Source organism: Haplochromis burtoni, unplaced genomic scaffold, assembly GCF_018398535.1.
Source record: "Haplochromis burtoni strain Fernald_Lab_line unplaced genomic scaffold, NCSU_Asbu1 Contig_109, whole genome shotgun sequence".
NCBI classification, from domain to species: Eukaryota; Metazoa; Chordata; class Actinopteri; order Cichliformes; family Cichlidae; genus Haplochromis; species Haplochromis burtoni.
In genome coordinates, this window is record NW_024582470.1 from 934,779 (window position 1) to 948,978 (window position 14,200).

A 14,200-nucleotide genomic window follows, 5' to 3' on the forward strand; every position below is an offset into this window, starting at 1 on the left:
ACCAGAATGCAGGGCTGAACAAAACGGTGAGCTATATTTTAAAGCGGATGATAACGTCCATAAAAGGCAACTAAAGGGTAAATAATCCAGAGGCACTGAATTAACATTCACACACACACAGACACACACTGAGGGGTAATCAGGGGGATGAGGCACAGGTGAAACTAATTAGGATAAATCCACAGGGGAAGTAAAAGGAAATGCAAAGCACTGGTGGCAAATGACTACCAAAATAAAACAGGATTTAAGGAATGATAACAGGTAAGGCAGTGAAAAAAAGCACAATATATATGTATATTTTAAGGAGATTTTAAAAAGTGTAAGCTTGTGTGAATTAAAAATAAAAAGGTATGTTTATAAATGCGTGCACATATGTAATTGATCTGTGATTACAGAAACACGTCTGGTTTTTAATCAATTGATTATTTCTCCTTTCTTTAAAAGCAGCTCTTATAACAGCACTTAAGTCCCCAACAAATTTGCCTAAGGGGACAGTAAAGTATATTGTATCCTATCTCATGTCTCCAGGTTTGTTCCAAAGAATTGAACCACAATTAACTGAAAGCACCTTCAGCACACCTAGAGCTAATACTGGAAACAGTCAAAAGCCAGATGACCTGAGAGCTCTGACTGGGTTAGGAAGAGTGAGCACGTCAGAAATCTACTGTGAGGCCGACCAGGGGCAGATCTAGAGGAATTTTTTTAGGGTGACACAAGGGTGGCATGGAAATCAGATGGGATGGCAAAATCAAAGCCATTTTGTCACACATATGCAGGTATTACATTCTGTAATATGTACTACACATGGTTAAAATACATCAACTGCAGCAGGTATACACATGTTTCATATAATCATAGTCTGTAACTTTCTTATGGGTTTTAACCCAAATGACTAAACATTTCAGTTACATAAAAAAATGTGACCTTGTTGAAATCTGAATTGCCCACGGTATTAATTCAAAATGTGCTCTTGCACAGTTATTGGTCTCAGTTGTAGCTATGCTCAAATTCCTAATGCCAGCTTATTTTGATTCATATGCAAAACTACTGTGGCACTAGGGGTGGCACATACCACCCCATGCCACCACAGTAGATCTGCCCCTGAGGCAAACCATTTGGGGCTTTATTAACTAACAAAAAGGAAAGGGAATTCTACACTGTACTGGGAGCCAATGAAGTCCTTTCAGTACTATTTTTTAGTAGTGTTTTCTTTCTTTCTTTCTTTTTTTTGCCTCACAGCAACAAGAGGAATTGTGACATGTGGCATAAGTCTTTATGTGTTGTCCAAACACAAAACAAATACACATCAACAGGCATGCCTAGGGTCCCTTTTTATGTGGGGCAACACAATATTTTTATTCCTTGTCCCCCTAAACTACATCTTGAGCCAATGTCCCGCATTTTGACTGGTTGGCTCTGAAGAACATACACTTTTCTGAAGTCTGACTATTACCCAGAGTATATTAAGGGATGGCCTTTTATTATAGCCAGAAGAAGGTCGCCCTGTCTATTGCCATATTTATAAGGGAAAGTTACAAGTCACCAAAAAGTCACAACCTTTCCAGATTTTGTTAATATGATGAAAACTACCACATAGAAAATGAAACTATTATATTGTTATTTGGCTTTTTTGATAATTATTTTTCAGATTTGCGGACAGGGAAAATAAGGTGTCAAGTCAATCAGTATGTGTGTGCCATGATTGGATAACAACAGCTAAAACTGTTGGTTATGGCTCAAAAAAGGCATACCACTTTATGGATACTCTAAAGTGAAGCCTAAAAGACAATCTAGGTCAATCTAGGCATGCATATCTTTATATTAAGCGAGAATTTCTGTGCAAAACTAATGTGATGGATACTTTAATAGACATGCAAAACATGTCCTCTCTGTCAATAGTGCTGCTTCTAAAATGAAATCAAAAATGACTGAAAGTAAATTTGCCTTTGAAGTTGCAATAAAAAATAAATTACCAGAGAAGATATTAATATTAATTGCATGCTCCAACACTGACATTTACCCAGTTAATCAATGAGCCCTGCACTGCTGGAGCTCCCTGATGCTAACACCCATCTCACCAGCGAACAGCCTAATGTGAGTAACCACTTTCAGCCCTGTGCAGGATTATTTATATGTGACTAATGGATATGACTGCTTTAGGTTACAGTGATGACAACAAATGATGTATCAGAACATTAAAAAAATATAGTGATGATAAAATTTAAAAAAAAAAAAGTGGTCAAAGGGGAAAACACACACATACACAAAATAAGTTGTTATATGAATTGTATGTACTTACCCCTCCATTTTGCAATGTACAGTCCGGCTGCTAATAAATGACAGCAGGTAAGTGTCCAAAATTATTTTCCACCTGGATGGAGAATAGCCGGGATTAGCAACAAACCCGCATAACTCAAAGCAAACAAACCAAGCACCTTCGACATTACGTTTGAGCGATTCACCCACTCCTTTAGATTGTGTAGAGTTCAACAACACCATATGTCACGTGCACGTCACCATAGATTGCATTACTTTTGTCAAAAGCATGAATTTTAAAACTTTTATTTTGTGGATTCCTCTGTGGCTTGGCACCCTATGATTAACCTCGGATAAATTGCGCCATCTACTGAAAGATTTGGACCCTGCAACGCGTTCATATTTAATATGGATATCGATGAATTGTTTTATATGGTGGACGTACATGCTGTGCAAAACCCCCCCAAAAAACCCATAAGACCATAAACCGACAAAGTATCTTACATGAGATCTCAAATTTTGGTAAAATCAGAACAGCTATGGTGTAAATACTTTTGGTTTGAAAGTATTTACAAAGTAAAACACCTGTGATGATTTTGGTATGTGAGAAGCACGCTGAAACTTTCAATAAAGAAACTATTTCTCAGTGATTAATGAGATAAACGTTCGGCACGGATAGACAGGGAAATAAAATACGCAGACACAACCGTCGACACACAGCCACATGAGCACTGGTGTCTGGCTGGCCATCGCAGAGACCTCGTGGCGCAACGGTAGCGCGTCTGACTCCAGATCAGAAGGTTGCGTGTTCAAATCACGTCGGGGTCATATCTATTTCTTCTTTCACACGCTTGCAATTTGCCTTAAATTTGCCAATTATAGCGGAACAACAATACAACCAAGGTGTCTTAACGCTGAACGTGTTAATTCCTTTAAGAATGCGTTTACGCTGACCGTCTACCGACAGTACCTCCACGCGAGTCCAGTTAATTTTATTAATCTGAGTTTTAAAAAATCTGAATGAACCATCATAACCTGTCAGAGTAACTTCACATCAGTTTAGCACCGCATTAAAATGTACACGTATGTGGTGATAGCCACGGAGGCTGAGGAATGGTCTTCAACCAGAAACACAGTCCTGTTTCCCCGTGGTTAGACACGAGAGCCGAAAAACTTAACCATTCCTTTCCCCTGTAAAGCAGAGGTGCATCACAGAGGATCCCTGACTTGAAGTCACATTAAAGGTTAAAGTCTAATGTGCTGTTCTGAAAACACGCTTGAGTTTATCACGAGTGGATTCTTAGTGGTTTTCCTGTCCAACCTCAAATCTAAATGGAGCACTTTGCAAACAGTCTAACTCCTCTAACTATTACTACACTAGACACACAAACAATTTTCAGCAGAATATATTAAAACGACACCTGTCCACAGACTAAAATCACTTTCCTATTATGTTGTAATACATTATATTAATATGTTTAGTGTTTATCTACCTTTTTGGTCCAAACTCCAGTCCCCACATTTAACAAAACAAACATCCAGGGTGGTCACCTTATTTGCTGGAAGTCTTGTGTTCCTTGGTTGTCCTCTACATTCCCTTTTAGTTTTCTGTGTTATGAAGACAATGACTCCCTCTCTCCTCTCAAATGTTCCTCTCTGCTTAAATGCTTCATCACAAAACAAGTTGAAAGTCTCCCTCCCTCTCTCACTTCTCAGTCCAAGTTTCCCCCTCCCCACCTCCTTTCTCATCTTTCACTGGGACACACTAAACTCCGAACACTTCATTAGCATGGCCCTGGTGAGAGTGCAGCTTGGCTAAGACAGCAGGTCACCTCTTGTCCTAGGGAGTTGACTCACATGAGACAGACTCACAGTGCTCAACAGTCTATCACAATGGTCCGATTGTACACTGGAGCGCTAGTTTTACATCAGACAGGCCAGTTGCTGCTTATGTACCCCTCCTTTAATTTCATCTCCACTTAATGTGGAAGCCTATGCTCTGAAAGTAAGCACCTCTGACAAAAAGAGCTTTTTACATGCTTATAGCCACAAGTTTGTCAGACCAAGTAGTCCAAATCTTTCCAAAACTCCCTATTCACTCTACCCTTTAATTTGAAATGCCAGGCAACTGCAAATGTCCACATGGAGCACTTGCTGGTGGGAGGGATGGATGTGGGAGGCCAAAGAACAGTCAGAAAGGAGCTTGTATGAAGCAGTTTGTTCCAGGATGCATTATTATACTGTGAGCTCAAAATGGCTGTAAACAAACCCTGTAACCCAAGCAACAGCACTGAATGCCTCTTTTTATCCAAAATCTTATCTACTGCTGAGCAGAGACACCAGGACAGCATGAGGAGCTCAACAGCAATGTGTCCTCAGCAAAGGCTCATTTTAGTTACTACAGTCAGGAGTAGGGCCCCCAGGCAAGACCGTCCTTTGTTTTTAATATGATAATAAGGTTGCAGAAAAGCTGGTTCATCTCAGGGCCAACGTAGAGACGGGCAACAGCTCACACTGTTACATGATCGAATACTCATGTCTTTTCTAAAGAAGTTGGCTTTTAAGTTGAGATTCAGTCTCCCAGAATGGAGTTGCTGAGAATCATTAAAGTGACGATTGGGAGTCAAACAAAGAATTAAAACAATCATGGATTTCAAAATCCGTACCAATTTTCAGTAATATAAACTTTACTATGAAATTATCTGAGCATACAACTCTTTACTTTCTCCTTCTGCCAATTTTTTCCAAGTAACCTATATTTGAAAATGGAACAATAAAACTGGAAATTCTGTTTGTGGTGTGCGACCCCAGTATTTTTAGTGGCCCAAAAAATGGCCTACCCTATGAAACAGTTCTGGAGGAGCCCCTGACTACTGTGTGAACTAAAAGCATAATTGATATACCTCAAATCCAAGGCTTACTCATTAAGTAAAAAGGACTAAATAAATAATAGATGAGATCAAAGGCTAACTGGAAACTGAGCAGGTATCACCAAGATGAAGTTACCCTCAGTCAGACATCCAAGAAAGTCACAACAATAGCATATGAGACAACAATTTAATTTGAAAAGTTATTTACCATTTGAGAGTACAGCCAATATTACAGATAAAAATTTAAAAGGTAGAATGTCAGCCTTTATTTCATACAAAAAGGACAAAAAAGTGAGGAACCTGTTGCGATTTTTGAATGTGGTTAGTCTCAAAAATCAAAACCTTCAGTTCAAAGCAAGTCCATGTTTGCCTTGTTTCCACTGAAGGGTAAAACCATAACATAAAAAAGACAGACAGTTTTTAACAAAAAAGGCAAAGCTTGGTTTCCATCTCCAAAAAAAAAAAAAAAAAAAAAAAAAAATTCTTATATTAAGTACTTGAACCTTTGAAATTTTGCTCTTCCAAATCACCGGGTTTGCTTCTGCCTCCAATACGCCTGAAGAAGGATATAAATCCAGACGTGCTCACCTGCCCTTCTGCATTATTTCCAGCCTTACTAATTCCAGTTTCCTCTTTTGTTACACTTTCCGTCCTTGAGCCAGAGGAGAATGACCTTTGAGATGCGTGTTTCTGCAGCAGGTCTCCCAGTTGGAAGCCAGATGGAGGGGACTGCACAGCTTCATCAACAGAATGAGACCTGTAGGTGGTACCCTGCAACAAACCTCTCCGACTGGGGCATTCAGGAAGAAAACCAGAACCCCTAGATGGAGACGTCTCACTGCCAGATTTGGGTGCATCATTGCCCTCATCGCTCTTCCACACACCATCGTCAAGGTTGTCGCCACCATATGTGGATGACAGCCTGCGTTGGTGGGCTGGTCTGTTTCTCTGGGGGCTGGTTTTCTGAGTGCAAGTAAAAGGGCTCAGGATAGTCCACGGGGAGCTCACATCCCCATTGCTGGCAAAGAAATAGTCTCTGGTCCTAGGCCGAGGTGTTTTTGGAGTAGCAAGTGTGTCTTGCTCTCTCTGCAAACGACAAGGAGTACCTGAACCTCTCTCACAGTTGAGGCTTTTTGTGTTTTTTTGGTAGGAAAGCACATTCAGAGAGATCTTTTCCATCTTCTCGGCTTCTTTGTTTTCCAGTTTTGTCATGTCTTTATCCTCTTTTTGTGCTTGGAATGGTTTCTTATGACCATCTTGGTTAGAACGGGGACTTTGCTCAGATGTTTCTACCGATGAATCAGTCCGGGAAGAGCACTCCGAGGGTGACCCTTCGATTGGGGGCAGTGCATTCTTTCTGCATCTGGCCAAACCTTCTGGGACTGTAGACAGAAAGTTGTGCAGGGCCGACTCCAGGCTTGACGACTCACCGTTGGGTCCTGATGCTGTGGATCGGCGTTTGGGTGCTATACGCATGCTCTCCTTCCGCTTGTGCCGCCGCTCTGCTTCCTCTCGCTCTCGGTTTTCCTAAAGCAGTGAAGAGAGGGTATATTTAGGAAGATACAACTCAGCAGCTTAATGCAAAGAGTGCAAGAGCACAATTTTGCATGTCAAGGCAATTCAAAGTTCTCAACATTAAACCCTCAGGTTTAAAATTTGAAAATTACAATACACCTTTAAAATCAGAGTTTTATTTATTGCCCTGATGAATCTTCATTGGTTAATATTTTATTGCACAAAATTACATTCTTACCTGCACAGCTGTGTCAAACCTCTTGCAAAATGAGTGAAAAATAGAGCAGCACTCCTCTAATTTAAAGGTAGATGGGTCTTCACAGAAATATTCAGCAACAGCATTGCTCACAGATTTTAACTCCTGGAGAGAGGACTCCACTTCTGCAAGCTTGGCCTCAGCCCTCTGAGAAGTTATTCAGAGATTTTATACATTACAAAATAGTCAATCTTAAATTGAGCCATTTAAAAAAGTAAAATAAGAAGAGAAATCTTTACAATTAAAAACGTCTCCATTTGTTGTACGAGGCCAGGATGTCTGCTGCTGTACAATTTCACTTCTTTGATCTTCTCGACTTCCCTCTCAAAATCTGAGATGACCTCCTCTTTACAAATCCTTTGGTAGCATTTGCACATTTGTGGGGAAAAAAAAGTGACATCGTCAGTGTAGAACTATTCACTGATTTTCTATGAACAAACGATGTGACAGCAATTAAACTGACAATGAAATGACATGATATGAAGTGATAACCACCTTGATGCCATCCCAATATGTTCAAGCTGGTTGGGAAAGGTCAGTAACTCAGAATCAATGTATTCTGCTTGCTGTGGGTGAGAGATAAGGAGTAAGAAACAAAAATAATGCTGCGGGATAAATCGGTTAAATAACTGTTTAGATCTGAGGATGACAGAACATCAGTCAACTGGGCTGACTAGTGAGAGTTAAAGGCTTTTTAGATAAGCAAAAGATCTTCCCAAAATTCATTCATTGTGATTTAATCAAAATGTGAATCCCTCCATTTCCAGGATCCTCCTCACCTTGGCAACGTAGTGCATGAGGTTCATGCCTGGCTTGTTGGCCTTTGTGTCTGCCAGCTTAAGCAGAGAGGTCATCCTAAAGCCGATAACATTGGAATTGTGACCACCCTAAATAATAAATGAACAATAAGTAAAATAGCTATGAAGACCTGGGGGGAAAAAAATAAACATACATATACATATGTGTAAAAGTGTAGAAAAATACCAACAGCGTTCATGTAGTTCCCGGCTTTTAATACCAGCCGAATGACCGAGTGGAGGTCATCACAGTCCAACAGTTCTGAGAAAATAATGGGGAAGAAAACTTAATTTAACCATCAAAATAGACAGGTTGTGTAATTCTAGTAGAACTTGATAAGTCAGCTCAATGTGTGTAAAGTATTACCATTAGCTGCTTTGGACATGACGCCAACTGAGTTCTTCACCTCCTCCATTAGAGGAAAAAATTCCTCCCTTAGCACCATCATTTTCAACCGTTCCTCATAGCTAAAGCCAAGAAACAAATAACTGCATTAGCTGTTGTAATTTTGTTTTTCTAAACCCATTATTGAGTGTGGAGAAACATTTTAAAGGGAACTCTTCAAAATTAGACATATGGAAAATTGGCAGAATTATAAAACGACATCATACAAAAGACAAACAATCCACTTTATGTTCAAACTGTCAGCACGACTATGAATCAAAGAGCTGGTATGTGGCAAAATGTTAAATATTTCAAACAAAGCTTATCTGAGATCTCAAGCAACATTTCTTTAATATGCAGTCAAATATTTCACAAATGTGTGAGTTACACCACCCCAAAAAGGACAAAAATAAATAAATACTGAAAACCCTGCTTTAGAAAACTCCATACGCACCCTGGTACTTTGACCAGCTGGACCATAAACTGGTCAGCCTCAGCCAAAACAGAAAGGTTTCCACTGAACGACATCAACAGTTTGACCTGTGCAATCACACGAGTGTCAGTAAACAAGGATAATATTCATGCCAGTTGGAGATATTACAAGACAAAAGGTTTTGAACACACTGTCACAAAATTATATTTTAATAAAATTAACTGCCTCAAAGAAAAACATTTATATTTCAGAAGGCTACTCAGTCTGGCAGTACTTATGTAAAAATACTTTAAATAATCATTAAGTTAATATTATGCACAGATGACCAAAGCTAAAAAAAAACAAAAGAGGGAAGCAATGGTGGGAGCTGCTGTTACCTCACTTTCCTCTGGCAGCAGCTTACAAAGCTCTTTCAACTTCCCATTTCCAAACCGGAGCCAGTTCCCTTGATAAATGTCCTGCACAATTTCTGTCACAGGCCTGTGGAGGGAGACAAAAAGACAGCAGTGACAAGAAGATTATCTGACTCAGTTCTCGCCATATCGGCGTGACCTATTAATACAGTGCTGTAGAGTTATCGCAGTTTTCCATGCTGCCACTAGTTTACATTTATTTCAAGACAACGTGAAAGCCACAAAGACTCGCTTCCCTCAGTTATCCACACTGCTGGTGAGAAGTTTCTTCTACAGTAGCACTGGTTGTAAACCCTTCAAGTGTAACCAAGAGACACAGTTAGGCCCATAAATATTTGGACATTGACAGCTTTAGCCTCGTCACATCACTAAGGTTTTAAAAACTAAAACTGAAAAAATAAACAAATAAATAAACAAACAAACAACAATGTAGTTCAAATATAAAGACTAAGGTTTTGGGGGGACAAGACTGGATGTCTGACACTGAGAATCATCTGCCTTTGACAGTCTGCATTATAATACCTGTAACTAATTTTCCTAAATCTTGGTAAATAAAATGCTAACAGTGAAACTAACAAAAGCTAAACATTTTTAAACCATAGAAAAACTTAACCAAACCCCCCAGTCTGGAAACCAACTGAAACTAAAAACCAATGAGAAGGAAAGAAGAATAATAATAAATAACCACTAAGGATGTGAGCAAAGTGCACACTTTTAGCTTAAATTCAAGAGTTTGACAAAGATAATGCATTCATGTTTGATGGCGGGGGAGCACCAATGTTAACCATTTTGGATGATTCACTTGCATCCATACAAACATTTTTTATGCACAATTTAGGAGTAAAAATAAAAATTGTTCTAATACTTCAGGTCCTAACAGTAGACCATAACTGATAGAAATACTAAAACTGAATTCAGGAAGTTTTGTAGTCAAAAGGTTGTATGTGACAAATTTCTGATTTTACAGCGAGCTTAATAGTATACGTGCAATAGCAGTAAATGACAACATACAAATAGCTTTATGAAGTCACTACCAGACAAAAGCAGAAACCCTTTTAATTTGACTGAGATGTAACGCTGATGACATTACAGCATTTAGCTGCCGACAGACATTGAGCGGTAATTTGTTATTCAAAGTGAGAGCCAATTGAACTTTGGACTGAAGGTGACAACCATCTTGATATGAAGCAAACCGACACCTACTGCTAGCCAGCGTGATAATTTCAGGAACAAAGGTACACGTGCAAAAACAAAAGGCAACTCATCACTGCTCAGAGGGCCCCAAAAAAAAAAAAATCAGCTGTCACACAATGACACAGCTCACCCAGCAACACAGACCAGAAACTTAATGAGGAGTTGTTAAAGAGGAACTGTGTGAAGGCGAGTACGATGATAATCCCTCATAGCAAACACATCGAGCATGTTCCATCATCTCTGTTGAGCCTCACTTTGCAGTATGCTTCCCTCTAATTTAGATATTAAAGTGTGCCATAAAAGTTTTTAAAAAGGCATTGCCCTTACTGTTAGTGCTAACACCTTTCATTGAAGGTTAAATTTTATTTCCATTTATTTCCATATGGTTAACTAAGATAAAGAGCTTGTCAGCTGGAAGATGATTAGCATAGCGGAAGTGACTCATGCATCAAGATCCGCATTTCTGACTGCGTTTGATGTTAAAAGCACTGCCCTGACCACCGCTTCCTGTAGTTACTCAATTTAAAAGACAATTTAGTTCTTGTTGTGTTATCGTCTTCAAATGGTGCACTGCAGTGCTCTTTCACTGCCATTTTAATCATGTTCTTTTACTTTTAAGCAGTTCTTTTCATCACTGGTATCATGTGTCGCTACACTTCAGCAGCATCATTACCTCTTAAAATGCCTCAGGAAGATTCCAATATTCATACTTCTTTTGGAGTCGAGAATTGTGACCTAAAGACAACAACGTCACACACAAATGTAAAAACAAAATACATATTTAGATAAGAGGAAAAGTGGATAATCTATACAAGGCAAAATAGTTTTGGAGGAAGCTGAAATGCTTTCAGAACAGTTTCACTTCTGCCCTCAGGACTTGATTAGCTGGAACTTTTCTAAAATTACTTCCCATGTCTGTTAATCACTTCCCTTGCTTGTTCCTTCTGTGTTTTGTGGCCATAATAATTTAGAGCATCTGCATCAGGTACAATGAACCCTTTACCTGAGGCTCCTGTGGAAGGTGATCTGTGCCATCACATTTCTTCAGGTTTGTTGAAGTGCACAGTGAGGCCCGTTTGTCTACATGACTGAACAATTCCTCCATGCTCCGAATATCAAGCACCAGGTCCCTCTGGGGCCGACTAGATGTCCACACATTCAGTTTGCCCAGGACACGCTGGCTGGGAATAGTATCCCAGTTCAGCTTTTTCATGGAACGTCTCTGAATGTTGCGAGACCCGAAAGAAGAGGAATGGACAGGTGGGGGGGGTGGCGGTGGGGGTGGTGGGGGAGGCGGAGGGGGTACTGGAGATACAGTTGTAACATGCATGGCAGGAGGCTCAGAAGGCGCTGACAGAGGAAGAGAAGACGAGTCTGGAGGAGAACAGTTGGGAAGAGAAGCCGATTTAAAAATCAGCACTCCCTCCATCTGTTTGTCTCTAATCCAGAGATGATGGAAGTGTCCAGCAGCAGACAACTCAGACCTGATGGAAAATATAATTCCATATATGAGAGAGAGAGAGGGTCAATTGGTGATTCAGCAAAATATCAAAGAAATTCTGTCCAATTAACCTTTGCTTCATGTATAAAATATTGTCCTTAATTATCCAACTAACTCACTAACACACAACACCAAATATCAGTAGGCAAAAGCGGAGTATTTCTCATTTAAAAGAAAGAAAAAAGCGGAAGATGTAACAGATCTAACGGTAATTAACTATAATGCTTACCTGGTAGTGGCATATGGTCATTCAGCCGTCGAATATAAAAGTTGTCACAAGCGAAAAGCCACTCTGACAATTTCCAGAGTCGCACTTGGCAACTAAGCGACCAAAGTAAGCTGCCAACAGCTTGCCGTTACGTCAGACTAACTCTTTGTCACAAAAGGCAGCTTGATGAAAGAGAAAGGCACTGTAACGGGACACTACATTATGTGAAAAACAAACAAAAGAAATCATTAATTTAACTCACCTTTTGCTTTTAAAACGTCGCTGTTAAACAAATCCTCTGACGTGATCCTGCCGCGTGCTCGGACATACTCAGCAGTGTGTATCACGAACAGCTGTCCCAGGTGCAGGTGTTTCCACCAATTAAAATTCAACTCATTTTCCCCCCACAGTAGGGAACGCCCTTCTTTGGAGAGGCGAGAGAAGATGGGTAGCCTAATTGCTTCAAACGCCAAGAAGAACTGTATTAAAACAGGTTAAGTGCATTTATTAAACATGTTTTTTTCCCATTAGGCATTACGTAGGTGGTCAGGAGAAAACAGCTGCTTGTTAATGCTTTTACAAACCAACCAATGTTAGATAACCAAATCACCACCATCAAAGCTAATTCAAAAAATACATTAATGATGTTGAATTCAATGAAAGTCACAGTTAACTTATTTATGGACGTACATGTTTATAAAATGCTCTTTAACTGTATCATAGCCATCCCTTTCATTTTTACTCACCGTGATTTTTTTGATTTTTTTTGATTTTTTTAAATACTTTGTTTTAAAATCGTCACTCCGTTTTGACCTCGTTCCTTTGCTGAACGCAGGCAGTCTGACAAACAGCAGTCACAGGTGCGGGAAGCTCCTCCACCAATCAAATACAAGCCGATTTCCATGTGGGAACGCCCACTGTGAATAGGTAAAGGAGATTGGTAGGAGTTGGTGATCAACAAGGCCAGACTATTTCTAACAGTAAGGTTAATTGAAGGATGTGTTTGTTATATACATTGACATCATGAATGATATACAGTACTGTTCAAATGTCTTGAGCCACCCCTTATTTCTTTATATTTTACTTCTAAGGAGCCAGACTTTCTTCAGATGTTTTAAAAGGAACTTGACAAAACGTTTTCCAGACTTTCTGAAGGTTTTTCAAAGTTTTGTTTTAGACATTGGCTGCTTTTTCATTCATATTCAGTCCAGTTCTTATTAAGCCACTTAACACTGACCTCTTTATCATTCAAGCATTAAAAAGGGACCAAACCAAGGGATAACGTTGTCTACACCACAGATGTCAACCCACTTTGATCTTATGTGGGCTGGATGAGTGAAATTCCCCTTTCTGTAAGTATACATAATTTTAACTAACCATCTAATCAATCAATACTATAAGAAAAAGAAGCACAATTCAGACAGAATGTCTGACTTTTTCCACATGATAAAAAAAAAATGATACTGTAGTAACGAGTCTGTCAGCTTGACTCTTTTGGCTTAAATTGGAAATGTGTAAAACATCACTTAATGACTTTGGTGTAGTATGAACAGTCATGGTCTTTATCAGTAGGAAAAACAGTAGAACTTGTAACAGTTAAAAGTCCTTTTTCACATTTTCCAAAATCATGTAAATTGGAGCATTTGCTGGGCCCATTCTAGCCAAGCCTTAACAGAACACTTGGCAAATAATGATTTTTAAAATGTACTCTGTACACTTTACTAGCAGTTGGTCACAAAAGCACATTTATTCTGTTCTTTAGACGAATCTACAAAAAACCCCACCAAAATTAACAGCTTTACACATAAAACTGGGACTAAAAAAACCATTAAGAGTTATGAACCAAAAACTTGACCTATATCATGGTGTGCAGTGTGTTCTTTAAAAAAAAGAAACAAACAAACAAGTGTCATCTCTTTTAAAAAAAAAAGATTATATATTATGTATAAAAAAAATAATAATTCAAGCTCAGGTCCTCTACCAGAAGCCTGGGAGCTTCAGGGTCCTGTGCAACATCCCACAGGAGCTGCAAGATACATCTGGCCCTTTAGTGCCCTTTGCCAAAGCCTCATCAGAAATGGTGTCAGTGGAAGGGTGCCTGTAATTCTTTGGGTAACTTTCAATAATTTGCTGTACCCATCTCCACATTTCTATCAAAATATAGAGAAATGATAGGTGGATCAAGACTTGCACAGTAGTTTAGGTAACTCTGAGAAAGAATCCAACTGTAGAGCAATTTCAACAAATGATGGTTAAGGTACTTCCTGAATACCTGGTTATTAAAGTTTATTCAGCCGATTCCAGAGTTACTTCTTCATCTACTTTCAGGAAGTAAACAAATGCGCACACACTCTTAGTGCAACACAAAACAG

General features: G+C 39.3%; 1 protein-coding gene and 1 non-coding gene across 6 annotated transcripts; one reads left to right on the forward strand and one right to left on the reverse strand.

Moving 5' to 3' along the window:
• The first annotated feature begins 3,012 nt into the window (after positions 1-3,012).
• Positions 3,013-3,084, forward strand: trnaw-cca. The gene has a single exon. It is a non-coding gene; the product is annotated as a tRNA-Trp (tRNA).
• Positions 3,085-5,299: 2,215 nt separating this feature from the next.
• fhdc3 (FH2 domain containing 3) lies at positions 5,300-12,795 on the reverse strand. 5 transcript variants are annotated; one of them, XM_042223351.1, is made up of 14 exons: positions 12,575-12,794; positions 12,091-12,252; positions 11,850-12,010; positions 11,123-11,603; positions 10,793-10,854; positions 8,890-8,992; positions 8,534-8,619; positions 8,062-8,162; positions 7,886-7,956; positions 7,677-7,784; positions 7,393-7,463; positions 7,137-7,254; positions 6,880-7,044; positions 5,300-6,653 (listed from the first exon to the last, which is right to left on the reverse strand). In XM_042223351.1, the coding sequence occupies exons 4-14, from the start codon at positions 11,546-11,548 to the stop codon at positions 5,616-5,618; spliced, it is 2,349 nt and encodes a 782-aa protein (XP_042079285.1). In that variant the 5' UTR covers positions 11,549-11,603; positions 11,850-12,010; positions 12,091-12,252; positions 12,575-12,794; the 3' UTR covers positions 5,300-5,615. The 5 variants fall into 5 exon arrangements, with proteins under 5 accessions (XP_042079285.1, XP_005928126.1, XP_005928125.1 ...); XM_005928064.3 differs by having other exon boundaries at positions 12,091-12,288; XM_005928063.3 differs by having other exon boundaries at positions 12,091-12,307.
• Between the last annotated feature and the right edge of the window lie 1,405 nt (positions 12,796-14,200).